Source organism: Elgaria multicarinata, chromosome 9, assembly GCF_023053635.1.
Source record: "Elgaria multicarinata webbii isolate HBS135686 ecotype San Diego chromosome 9, rElgMul1.1.pri, whole genome shotgun sequence".
Classification (NCBI taxonomy): Eukaryota; Metazoa; Chordata; class Lepidosauria; order Squamata; family Anguidae; genus Elgaria; species Elgaria multicarinata.
Genome location: NC_086179.1, coordinates 12,812,336 through 12,826,209, shown reverse-complemented (window position 1 = coordinate 12,826,209; position 13,874 = coordinate 12,812,336). Strand labels below are relative to the sequence as shown.

The window sequence follows — 13,874 nt, the reverse complement described above, 5'->3', positions numbered from 1 at the left end:
AAAAGGCTGCTTGTGAATATTTCTGTCAAAATAATAATAATAGAATGCTCCACATTGCACTGCATTCCAGTGTTTTGTACGAACTATTCTTGCCATGTTGTGGTGTCTTGATTTTTATTAAAGTCATTTTTATCTTTTAACACGCAAAGGTAAGTGTGTGTGTATATTGTGTGTGACTATGCACTGCATTCTGTGTATATATGCAAAATTCCTCCATTAAACTTCTGCGGTGAGTAGGTGGGACTAAAATCCAGTAAACCTACAATATTGTGGAAAAGGGGGAAAAACATTTCTAAGAGACCATATTAAACTATGTAGATGTTTTATTTTAAAATTTGTACTTTCGCATTTAGTTATCTGAACAGAGTGGAGCTGATCCTTCTCCCAAGAAGTTCATTTAAGTGATCCTTGTAGTCCTTCATTGCTAGCAAGCTAGTTGGCTTCTGGATAGAGTTGTTGCTGTTGTTGGATCCTACATAGCAGGATACCACAAGGTATCTAGCCATGATCCCACAGTGTTCCCTGGACTTTCAGGTTTGTGGCTTTCAGTTGTTGAGTGCCTATAGCTCAATGGCCTTTCAGTGTCTGGTGTGCCAGCCACAAACATTCAGAAGAATTATCACAAGCATTGTGAGAATCCTACAAGGAAATGACACATCTGAATGGAACTCATTGTGATTATCACTTGAAAGGTAGCAGGCGTGGGACAACTCTTGTTCTGAAACGTTGGACTAAAGAACACTAGTTTTTGTTGAAGAAACCTATGCTGGGTGGTAGTGTTGGGACCCTTCAGCATTATTTCTGTCTCTTTCTTTTGAGCATTTTTCTTTACTGTCTTAACCTTTTCTATTTTTGATGCTTGTTTCTGACGTTCATTTTCTTACATTTTCATTGCTCTTCTTTCTTTCTCTTGCCTTGGGTTCCCCCCCGCCCCAATCTTCTTTCGCACTGCATCTTGTCCCGTACTCTGGTCAGCTTTTTTGAACTTTTATTCCCACTTTTTGATTTAGAAAGCCAGCCAGGACTTTGAGCAGTTACACAGTTGTCGTGCTTGAGGGATGAATGGGGGAACCTCCAGTGCTAGGTAGTTGAGGCTTGAATTTGGAGAATAACGATCTTAGCATTTTCTTAGCATGGATCATTGCGTATCTTAGGATACAGCTTGGAAGATATCTGCATTCATGCTTTCTAAAAGGCTTTGTCCTCCCTCCCCATTCAGTTCTGTGAAGAACTCTTAAAGGTATTTCTCAGTTCCTATGATGCAGTCTTTTTTTTTTCATTCACTTCGTATGTATATAAAAAAATCTTTATTATAACCGTGTCCAGGGTTTATGCAAATACAGATTTTTGGGCCTCTATCCTCAGTACCACTTTATGAAATTTGTGAAACCTTATTTTTATTTCCAAAGAGCAGTTCCCCATGCTGCTTCATTAGAATGCTTTTGAACTTCTCACAGTTTTCAAAAGCGGCTTAGTGCGAAGTGTGCAGGCTTCTATTAGGGACAGAGAAAACTGAAAACTGTGTTGAACTTGCCACCCACTCCTCCAGACCGTTGCCTTTATTCTCAGCATACAATTTGAAACTTGCAGTATAAAGGGCCTGTTCAGAAGATACCTTAAACCCTGCTGGTTAAGGGTTTTGGTTAAGCAGCAGGGTTTAAGGTGTCTTGTGCGATGTGTTTTGCTAAACCCTGCTCACTCACTAACCACAGTCAGACCGTCTGCAGCAGGGTTAGTGCTCTAACCGTGGCTTCAAGTGTTGTGTGCAACAGCATGGCTTGTGGTTAGTGCGAACCCCAGAGAACCAGTTTCGCTAACCGCAGAGCCTGAAGTGTCGTCTGAACAGGCCCAAAGTTAGGGAAAACTTTTCCCTTTCAGACACCCACTTTGCATCCTGGATTGTCTCAAGCAAAAACCGCACCACTCAAAATGCACTAAAAAGGGAAAATTTTGAACCGTATCTAGCTTCTCATGGCTTTTGCCTTACAAAGGCTTCAACCCTTGGAAAAACTGGCCCACCGAGGCAGTGCAAGACCTCACAAGTCAGGAGAAGGATCTGTAGCCTGGAGAAGATGGGCCTGGGACCCTCAAGGTCTTGTTGGCCTACAACTGTCAACCCCAGCATGGTTAGTGGTCAGGATGATGGGAGTTGTAGTCTTAACAGGTGGAGAGTTGCAGGTCCCCATGCACTGGGATATGGTCTGCAAGCCTTGCATTGTCTGCACCTCACTGCAGAATAGGAAAGATGGCTGTCCAGGAGGTAGGTGCAGCTTGCATCCCTGTTTGCCTGCTATGTGAGCCAGCATGGCAAGCAGTGGTGGAAATGAACATGGTGCTTGCTTTAGGTACACACTATCTATTTCAATATTTGGGCAGAACCAGAAATTACACCACTTTTTGGTAGCTAATATGCCAGTCCCAAGACTCACTATGCCAGCAAATATATTCTTACTTTTCCAGCACAGTACCACAGAATATGAGTGATGTAACACCAGCATTGCAAGGATGTTACCAGAGCTGTAGGCAGGTACACAACCATGGATGTTTTGTTTGACGTGCAGATTATGTACATACACTTTTAGATAGTATGACAGCAATGTGGCCAAAGAGTTCTATCGGAACATCTGTTTCTTGTTTTTGATTCCCACATAGTTTTGGCTTGTTCTCAGTGTTTGGAAGGGTTAAACATTTTGTTGTCTGAATCTCTGCATAAGTAGTCTTATTCAGAATTAAATATCCTTATGATGCACTCCTAAGCATGTTTAGACAGAAAAAACTCCTACAATTCCCAACTTTCCCCAACCAGCCATGCTGTGTAAACTTTTTTCCGTCTAAATATGCATAAGATTGCACCCTTAGGGTATTAGAAGGCTGTATTCTTGAGTTCTCACAGTGTGAAGGTGCCTTGAAGATCTATATTCAAAACGCAAACGTGGTCTGCTTATGTATCAGAATTATTTAAAGGGCCTTCTAAAGCTATGCCTTTTGGACAATACAGTATAGCTAATAAGGTCAACTGCTATTTTCCCCGAAGAGCCATTTTGTGAAAGGCAGTGAGCTAGTGCCCCAGCTCCGTCATGCAAAGTGGGTTCCTATTAAGTTCAGTAGCCATGGCCATTTCTCTTTCTACACATTCCCTTTGCTCTGGCTTAACATTTGATGGAACAAAGTACATTCTACAATTCATGGATCCAGATTTTATGCAGTGGCTACCAGTTTCTCATCTCTAGCTTAAAGCCATATCTTCCATATGGTTAGTTTAGTTGCATCTTTTAGAAAGGCAGAGTCACCCACAGTTAGAATAAACTTGGCTATATGATGATGAGGTTGTAATTATGGAGCTAGTAGAACTCATAAATGCATTCATTTCGGAACCCTTCTGATTTTTTTTAATGGATGGGGAGTCCTCCCTCCCACCGCCATCTTTCACTGTAGTAACACTATTAACTTCTATGGGTTGCTGAATATATTTCTTCTAGGTTAGCAAGTCCTGTTCTTAAACACATTTTTCATGGTGAGAATTAAAATAGCTTTTCTATTTTGGGTTGCACTGGACTCCATAAGGCCTGAATCGTACAAGTCCTTTCCCGCAATAATGCTGTCAATGTGTATATGGGCCATTTTTGTTATAATAAATCAAAGATCCTAGTTCTGAACACCCTTACTTTGCTGTAAGATCTGTTTACAATCATTGGGACCTACTTCTAATAAGATCTTAAACAGATTAGGGTGTGAATTTGAAATTCTAAGACCACAAAATTTGAGTCATTTTATGGTTACAGCTTCAGTACTAACAAAATTATAATTTAAAAAAAGGATGTTATACATTGAGTTACACTCATTAAATGCATTTTATTTACTAGAGCTGTGCAGGGAACCCCCCACCCCCGATCCACTCTGGATTCCGGATTGGGTCTGAACCGCTCTGGATCAATCCGGACCTCTTCTGAACCGATCCGAATCCGGAGCGAGATCTGGAGGTCCGGATTTCCCCCCATAGACTTACATTGGAAAAGAAAAACACCTATAACTTTTTTAGTTTTCAAGATAGAAACATGAACATGGGCACCATGATACCTTCTAAGTAGATCCTTAGTCATGCCAATTTTGAAGCAAATCGGATCATCCCCTGATTTTTAGCAAATTTTGAAAGATTTCAGCATTCCTCCATTTACAAAACTGCATTCATCTCTGTAATTCTTCAAGATACACACATGTAACTCAGCACCATGATAGCTTCCACATAGGACCTTATGCATGCTGACTTTGAAGCAAATTGGATCATGCCCTGATTTTTAGCGATTTTTTAAAAGTTAAACCTCAACCATAATCTCCATCAGAAATAAATATGTGTATTGGAAGGAACGGAAATGCAACTGAGGACAACATTAGCACTTCAAAGGGAAGCTAACGTCCTCAGATGCACTTTCGCTCCATCCAATACACATATTTATTTCTGATGGAGATTGTGGTTGAGGTTTAACTTAAAAAAAAAAAAAGCTAAAAATCAGGGCATGATCCATGCATCTGAGGACAACATTAGCACTTCAAGATGCACTTTTGCTCCTTCCAAAATGGCGTCCGGAGCAATGGATTCGTTTGGATCGATCCGAACCTCTCCCGACCCGATTCGGATCCAAATTTAGGGGATCCAGATGGATCCGCTCCGAATCTGGGGGTCCGGAACGGAGCAGAGCACAGCCCTATTATTTACTAATTAGAAATTCCCAAAGAATTAATCACTACAATCCTTCTGCACTTAATTAGAAAACTCAGTAATATTAATTGGAATTGAAGAGGACATAGTATTAAGTATGCCCAGATGTGTATATAAAGAGTGTCCAAATGATATTTTTGTTGCTTATTGTCAAGTCGCTATAAAGTATAAAAACAAGGCCTGGATCCTAACAATGGCTTAGACTGGCACAAGGAACTTGTGTTTTTCCAGTGGCTTTTTTGTTTTTTTGGTTTGAGCTGCCATCAACCATGCCATATTGCACAGTGCTGTAAAAACTCCCCAGCTTCAAAACATGTAACTAGCTCCATGCTTCTTTGTATCCTCACCACAGAATACTTGAAAAGAAGGCCCATAAAAGCAATGGAGAGCTTCTAGCTATAGGGCCGGGGGGTGGGGGGGAAATCCCAGAAACTCTGTACTCTATGAGAATTAAAGAGGAAAAATGAATCAATAAGGCTTTGTTTCAAGAAGTCAGCACCACAACGGAAGAACAACAAAGTTACCTAATTGGCATAAGATACATTCGTAGGAAGAGAAAACTAAGTTGGAAGAGTCTTCCGCCTGGTTAAAAACTAAAGCCGCTTCTTGATGTCTTTTCTTTAGCCACAAAGTTTTAAATGTTTGCGTTAGTGCGGAATAGTGAACTGATTTATGCTTTGTCTTTCAGATGACCCAGAGACACGAGATGCATGGTGGGCAGAAATCCGACAAGAAATAAAATCCCATGCAAAGGCATTGGGTTGTCATGCAGTAGTGGGCTACAGTGAATCAACTAGTATTTGGTAAATCACTTTGACTTGATTTTTCTAGTGCATTAGAAATGAATGTTGTAGCAGGAGAAAAGGATGGAAGTGGAAGAAGCCACATATAATTATTGCAGAGTGGTGTCTGGGCAAAGATGAAATGGGGAGTGAGAAGGCTTACGGGGATGATGTGATACGGAGTAGTACATTGGTTTAGCTGCAGAGTCAAGACAGAAAGGCAGACAAGTATCAGCAGCTCTGAAGGAAGGATCCATTACTCTGGCAGTGGCTGCTATTCCCTGTAGGTGGAGCAAAACAATTCTTTCTAAATAAAAGGTTCTTCAGTTGTACTGGCACACTGTGTATCCTTGCTTAAGCTTTGCAACCTGTGATAGGATTTTCTTTGACCAAATCATGCTTTGATCAAAGCTGCCCCCAAGCTGTTGGGAGGAGGTTTCCTCCTTTTGTAGTATGAAAGTAGAATGAGGCATATCCTGACATTCCTATCAATTATGTCCCAATCGTAGTTCATCTCTCCCCCCCCCCCCAACCAGCCATTTCCATAATAACAAATGTTTCACAGGACACAAAATAGATAGATTGGGGGAATGCTGTAGCAACAGAGAGAAGGGATGTTCAGCCCCACCCCTCTGTTGTTTTGAAGGCCTGTGAACTTGTGTGGGCCTTGTTTCAGAGAGAAGTTGCTTTGCTAGTGCTTGGCTCTTTTTATTTGCTTTGTTTAAAAAGCTAGAGGAGCTCTCTTCTACTTCAGTGGCATAGCAGGGGGGGCACACAGTCTCTAAATATTAAGGGGAAAATAAATGTAAAAGCTTAGAAAGGTGTACAAATGTTATGGATGTGGTGGGGAAAGATTTGTGTAGCTGGTCACTATTGATATGTCAGGAATAGTTAAGGCACGGCCGTGGGGTCTTGTACATTTTAGCTAAGATTTCATTAGAAGTCTAGAAGGCTTTGGACCTGGTCAGCCTCTGGAATTCACAATCTGTGTGAATCGATCCCTGTCAGTGTTCTCAGAGCAGAGTTGTGGGAGTGCCTATACCCCCCGCAACCCACCTGCTTGCCTCAGCCTTGGTAGAGAAGCTGTCTGTGAGAAACTGATAGAGAAAGGGTGGGGCTTCACAGAAGGGTCGCCTAGATTGAAGCATCATGTTGGTGGGCTGAGCAGTGCCGTCCTGTTTGGACAGGGGCATTGCTGAAAGGCCAAAGCCCGTGTTTTTGTCAAGTGGTCTGGAAGAGCCCTGCACCTCCCTTTTTAAGCTGGTGCAAAGGTGAGGAACCTTTGCTAGCAAGATCTGCTCTGCATTCTCAGAAAACCTCCCTGTTTGACTCCATCATTTTCTGAGACTCTGGAGGCACTCTCCACATGCTCCCTCCTAAGTGGAACTCTAGATTACCAAGAACTTACCACAAAAAGTACTGTGAGGCTTTTCATAGACTTGAACTCTCATTTCCTGTAGATTGTGTGTTTTCGTTTGTTGTCAGTTCAGTGCACCAGCAGACTGGATTTGATCATTGATTGTTGGACCTTCTCTTCTCTGCCTGGACTCCTGTGGCAAGGAGTTGGCCATGCGAAAGCTGTGGCACAGAACTCTTCATGTTTGAGAGTGTACCTTTCCCCATGATCTTATTTAAGCCCTGACCATGTTGCTTTTGAGTTACCAATGTATGATCCGAGATTGGACTAGCACTCTTTGGGGAGTTTGTTAGGCCTTTCAAAAATTGCTCCTTTGATTGCCTGAGGGTTCATGTGAGGAATCATCCCCCTCCCTTGTCCGGGTTTGGAACCCATGTATGGATTGGCCTTCCCTTGTGTTCAGAACCATGGAGATGGCAACGGGGAAACTACATTGATGGTGATCTCGTCACAGTAGTAGTGGTTAGCTTTTGACTGTTCCGGAATTTATTGGAGCCTATAGCTACTGACCATCAGCTATATGATTTCTGAAGTGTGTAACCATTAAGCCTTGCCATGGGATTTCAATAAAGACCTCTCAGTGGTTTGAGTGTCCCGTGTCAGTTTCTCAGAATGTGTGTTTGCCTGAGGGACCAGGAACCCTGACATGTCATCTGCACTTTTAAATAAGTGGTTATGATACAAAAAGGCATTGATGATAAAACTGGGTGGGTGAAAGAAATCTTTTTTCAGCAGCGGCGTTTTGTGTTTGAGTCCTAGGAAAATTAGATTTTCTCTATAAAAGAAGTGCTCCCTAGAGGAAGGATGTTTGGATCTTCTGCAACAATTGAGTACCAGCTGCAGATGGTTTGGAAAGGCCTTCAGACTCTCTGCTCTTTCAACAGTTTCCTTCCAATGTTTTATGTAAAAGACTGAAGTAGGGGACCTGCTATTGCCTTATATCAGCCTCTAAACGGAGGTTTTTAAAGCCTTCTGGATTCGCCTGTAACTTCTCCCTGCCTCTGAGGCCCAGTATGTGTGGTGTATTTCCACCCAGCACACCGCAGGGATCATTTGAAACTTTAGATTAGTTTGTTACTCTACTTGGTTAGAGCAGGATGCTGGATTAGAACACTCTGCTGAATGCTGAGGATTTGAGTTTGGTGTATCTAAACTGCACAGCAGCAAATATTTGGTTTCTCAACTTGTTTTGGAAAATGTGCTTGCCACAGTTCTGGCATATACTTGTAGAAACTTGTATGCCATAACTATAGCCTTCAAAGGGCTCCTTATGTTTCAACTCAGCTCAGGAAGGATGGACTCGGAATTGGTTTCATGTTTTTTTCTCTCCACTTTTACTAAATATGATACCTGCAAATGTATACGACCAGAGGCATGACTTTACCTTCTTCTTTTCTTTTCTTTTTTTATAGTGAAGAGGTCTGTATTTTGTCAGCGTCCGGCACGGCAGCTGTACTGAACCCTAGGTTTCTCCAGGATGGCACCATGGAAGTCTGTTTGGAACAAAGGTTGTCATGGCAGCCTGGCTACTTTTCCATAGGGTCAGAGAAGGGAGAGGTTGATTTTTTTCCTCAAAACCAGGATAGTTCTTCTCTATTAGGGTAGGTTACCAGTGTTACAGTACAGGATGCGGGGCCAACCACTTTACTGATTTTTCACTAACAACAACAGAAGTTGTGGAACTCTGCACCAAATCACTAGGCAAATTGTTTTTAAATTTCTGACAGCCTGAATAAGGTAACACATTTGACTACTAACCACATAATAGCAATCTTTTCCCCTCCTTCTTTGCCGCTCTTTTGTATTCTGCTTCTCATAGCACTCTGCATACAAGCGACCTCTCCACTGTCTCATTTCAGCGTTAAATTCCAAGCTTTATGATAAAGTTTAGCATGTAACAATTTGCCGCTCTTTTGAAAAATATAATATATAATCTTTCAAATAAAAATGAGTAAGTCCTTAAAATAAAAAGTTAACGAAATGTCGGGTGCTAGTAAGCCTGAGGCAATCGTAAATGACTTTACTCGCTTTGATTCTGTCATTTTATAAAGTATTCTTCCTACTTGTCATCATCCCGTGGTCCAGAACACTGTGGTGCTTTTCACTCCGTCCACTAGATGGCAGGCTCTTTTGAAGCAGTATTTGGTTTGGGGACTGGACTAGGCAGCACCTTCCACTGCCTCTCGGAAGCCAGTATTTCCCCTGCTTCCACAGTGAATGAGTGTGTATGATTTCAATAGATATCTGTCATTACCTTCCTGAACCTCAGTAACTCTTTTCCCTTTTTTATCTCCTTACCTTACAAATGTTAGTGAATTCAAATCCATACATAAATAAAGCACACTTTGATCCAGTTCATAGTTAAGGGGGATCAGCAGCTTTATGGCTCCTGTCTCCAGCCCCCAGAAAATGGTGTATATTGTTACTTTCCTGCTGGTATATAAAAAAAAATCAAATTAATATAATGCTAAAAATGGAGATGTTGGTCATAATATGTATATATGCTGTTCTTTTCAGTGGGCTCTATTGCAGGAGGAGTTTCCGGTGGATTGTATCCTTAATCTGTTTATGTAATCCAACTCTTACATTAGGCAATGGGTTGTATCCAGCGGTCTCCCTCTACTGATGGAAGGCTCTTTGATCCAAAGAAAGCTTCCATCAGCAGAACAGAAAAGGAGGTGATTTTCACTGACTCCCCCTTTTCCCTGCAGTCACCGCCCTTCCTCCCCCATCTTCTTCAGAGGGTTGTGAGATCCTTTGGAATAGTGTGGGAGATGGTGTGGCGGGGCTGCAGGAGAAAGGGGTTATTGATGTTCCCTCCTGATTCTGCTCAAAGATGCTGCTGTATCAACGAGCCTTCTATCAGTGCTGGGACACTATAGGATGCGACCCCATCTTTCTGATACAGGAGGAGGGTGTTTTATATACAACTTTGTCTCTAGCTCAAAGTTTTTGACAATAAGCTATTACTATGTGGACGTCTAAATTTTACTGGCCTGCCTGCGCACACGTACATATATGTTAATTGTTTGTGACTTAAAAAGAAAGAAAGAAAATGCTAACTTTTAAAAAGTTTTCCTGCTTACTCTCCTGGACACAATTTGGCTCATTGTACGTGATTGGCTATTGACCAGTTTAATCGATTGCAAAAAGCATAAAACAGAGCAGAATTTGACAGCCTCTATATATAGCATTTGCAAGATGGTGCCTGAATGATAATATTAGATTTCTCTCAATCTCTCTTAGGTTAGAGGAAACATCGCCTCCAGGTTGTGGCTTTTGCCACATACCATATGATGAGCTGAACATGCCATTCCCTGCTCACCTCACTTACTGTTACAACTGCAGGAAACAGAAAGTCCCTGATGTTCTTTTCACGACAATAGATTTGCCCATGGATGCAATGGTAGTTGGGAAAGGATGTCTCATTCAAGCCAGGTATTTCTCTGCTAGATTTCTGCTACTTTTAACTGCTCTTTTGGATAACTGTTAGCCAGTGTTGACTCTTCCAGCAACAACTGAAAATACCCTTTTGCCCTCTGAAGAAATGAAGGCAGGAATGAGAGACTTATTTTAGTCTGGACACTTCTTACCAAAGACAAGCAACTTCATGTTTCTGGCATATTCTTCTTCTTGGGTCTGAAGTTTATGAAAGAGATCCGATTGAACTTAGGGTTACTTCTGAGTAGGCCTGCTTGGGCTCAGCCTAGGAAAACATCTTTCTACTGAATCTGGCTGACATGTTGGATTCTTTATTGCTTATACATTTAAAATGCCGAAAGAAACCAGGAAAGCCAGTATACTGCTAAGAAAACATGCATTCAGTGCATTTTATTTATTTTATTTATTTTATTTTATTTATTACATTTCTATACCGCCCAATAGCCGGAGCTTTAAGCTACTAGACATTCAGTGTGGCTTAATCCAAACAGGTATGCACGTTATTGGGAGCACCTATGTTGGGAGGCTATGCTTCTTGATGTCTAAAACATACACGGCCCCACATATATATATGGCGAAAATGTAATAAATGCAACCTGCCATAATTCTGTGTCAGTGGGCTTTAAGAAAATAGATCTATTAGACCTCAGCTATACCATTTCTGTCCTCAGATATACCATTTCTATCCATTTTATCTTTAGTTTGACATATCGCTTTGTGGGTTAGGGAGGCATAGGAGTTTATGAAGACCCTTTAAAGAGTCTTCAAAGGTAGGTCCATGCAGAATGCAGCACAATAATCCAGTTTGGCACGTGTCACTACGGCTGAGTGTGACTTTGTCAGGAAAGGATGTTGTTGACACTCCAGCTCAAGCTGGGCAAAAGCACTCCTGGCTATAGACACCACCTGAGCATTCAGGTGCAAAGCTGACTCCAAAAGTGCCCTAAGCTGGGAACCCAATTCTTAAAGGAGAGTACTATCCCATCCAAACTAGATTGAATTCCTGTTCCATAACCTATCTCTCTTCAGACCAGGAGTACCTCTAGGATTAAGTCTCAATTTATTAGCCCTCATGTAACCCATTACCACCTCCAGACCACCTATTCAGAACATTAGTAGCTTCTCTGGAGTAGATGAAAGGAAGAAAATAGAGTCGTGTATCTCCTAGGATATGTTGTCATATTGGTAACAACACACCCCAAATCTCCTGACAACGTTCCCAGCAGTTCCATGTAAATCTTAAATAACATGGGAGATCGAACCCTGAGGAGCACTATACATACTAATTACTAAGGGGTTTAATGGCAGCCCCCCAATATCACCTGGAAGCAATCCCTGGGGAATGACTGGAACCATCATAAGATGGTTCCTCCCAAATACATCCTTGCCAAGTGGTCTGGAAAGATACCATGGTTCATGGTATTGAACACCACTGAAAGGTCTGACAGAAACAACAGGGATGTACACCCCCTTTTGGTTTCAGCATAGATCATCTGGAAAATCCAGGGGCCTGCCTGGATTCATCATCAGGGAGAAGACACTTAAGGGTGACTGTGTGAACTGTATGGGTTATTTCCACGTCTTATTTTATCAACTGCAGCCTTCGTGTGTTTTAGTTATTTCCAGGTCTGACAGATCAACCAGATTTACCAGGTGTTGACAGAATTAATTGTTGAGGTGGCAGGAAACAATTTGCATCCATCTTGCTCTGAGAGCAGACTTTTCTAATAGGTCCTTTACCCCTGCAGAAGCTAGGAGTTCCTGTAAGCCTGAACCCCACCAGGTAGTGATCTGTCTGTGACAAAGGGCCTACATGTTGTCCTTCTATACCCAGATCAATATCATCATGTCCAGAACAAAAAATCAAGAGTATGCCTTTCCATATGAGCGAACATAGGAACATAAGAGTGGGCCTGATATTATTTGAGACAGTCCCATGGTAGCCATGAAGTTCTGAGCCACTCCCAACAGGGTAACTTCTGCATTAATATTGAAGTAACCTGCACCACTAGTATGGGAGACTCCTACACCATGCTCAAATCTGTCCTCACTAATTTCGACACAAGAGACTGCTGGGCATCAACAGAATCCTCATTCAGTCTCGGCCACTTAATGTTCAAACCAGGAAGATTGCTAAATGGAGCATCTGGTCAAGGCAATGACCATTGAACTAGAGCACAGCAACTTGCGCCAGTTTGGGCAGGGGCTGTATAGAGAATCCTAGTAGAATCATAGAATCATAGAAAAGCAGAGTTGGAAGGGGCCTACAAGGCCATCGAGTCCAACTCCCTGCTCAATGCAGGAATCCACCCTAAAGCATCCCTGACAGATGGTTGTCCAGCTGCCTCTTGAAGGCCTCTGGTGTGGGAGATCCCACAACCTCCCTAGGTAACTGATTCCATTGTACTGCTCTAACGCTCAGGAAGTTTTTCCTGACGTCCAGCTGGAATCTGGCTTCCTTTAACTTGAGCCCATTATTCTGTGTCCTGCACTCTGGGAGGATCGAGAAGAGATCCTGGCCTTCCTCTGTGTGACAACCTTCAAGTATTTGACGAGTGCTATCATGTCTCCCCTCAATCTTCTCTTCTCCAGGCTAAACATGCCCAGTTCTTTCAGTCTTTCTTCATAGGGCTTTGTTTCCAGACCCCTGATCATCCTGGTTGCCCTCCTCTGAACACGCTCCAGCTTGTCTGCGTCCTTCTTGAATTGTGGAGCCCAGAACTGGACACAATACTCTAGATGAGGGCCGAATAGAGAGGAACCAGTACCTCACGTGATTTGGAAATCACGTGGGGTAGTTAGAACTGGGACAAGTTCATCCATCGGGTCTCTGGAATGCCAAGTCATTTCCCTTATCCAGGGTGAAATCCTGAGTGGCTGTGCTCTTGCCAATTATTCACCTAACATTCATGAGTTCCAAAGCAGTGCTTTTAACCTACCCGGGGAGGGAAGGGTGCCGCCAGAACCTCCAGGCCTTGGTAGACTGACTAACTGGAAGGGAAGGAGAAAAACTCCTGGCCATCACACACACACACACACACACACACAGAGTCTCCTCTAACAAACGCTCTGCCTGCCTCTGCAATTCCTCTCACTGCACACTACCCTTATAAGAGCTGCTCCCTGCCTCCCCCCACCCTCCCCACTCAGGTTTTCTTCACTTTCATAACTCATATGAATGCTCCAGTAGCGAGGGGAAAAACAAGAGGAAAAAACTCCAAAAGTTTAAGAGATATCCAGGCTCAGTCTAACATTTACCATTCCTTAACAAGCAGGTTATCATTCCCTTATCTCTCTCCCCACCTCCTGGATCTACTTTCATTAAAACCTTGGGTAGCAGACGCTGGGAAAAACACAGCCTTATATTCATCCCCCTCCTTGTTCTCCAGGTTGGTGTTGAGGAAGGCATCCCACAATGGGTTATGTCCCCCTATCACCCAGGAAAAGCAGGGACTCACATGACTGAGTTTTAAGCCTGAAGTCGGTCTGAAGTCTTGATCTGCATGCCCCCCTTCTC

General features: G+C 42.6%; 1 protein-coding gene across 17 annotated transcripts in view; it reads left to right on the top strand.

The window, feature by feature from the left end:
* C2CD5 (C2 calcium dependent domain containing 5) overlaps positions 1–13,874 on the top strand; it is a 99,532-nt gene that overhangs the window by 50,297 nt on the left and 35,361 nt on the right. For 11 of the 17 annotated variants that reach the window (XM_063134741.1, XM_063134739.1, XM_063134736.1 and 8 more), the window contains 3 exons: positions 5,406–5,520; positions 8,329–8,424; positions 10,163–10,354. In XM_063134741.1, coding sequence (XP_062990811.1) covers positions 5,406–5,520; positions 8,329–8,424; positions 10,163–10,354 — 403 coding nt within the window. Of the gene's footprint in view, positions 1–5,405; positions 5,521–8,328; positions 8,518–10,162; positions 10,355–13,874 lie in introns of all 17 variants that reach the window. The other 6 variants (XM_063134733.1, XM_063134731.1, XM_063134729.1 and 3 more) reach the window with 1 other exon arrangement.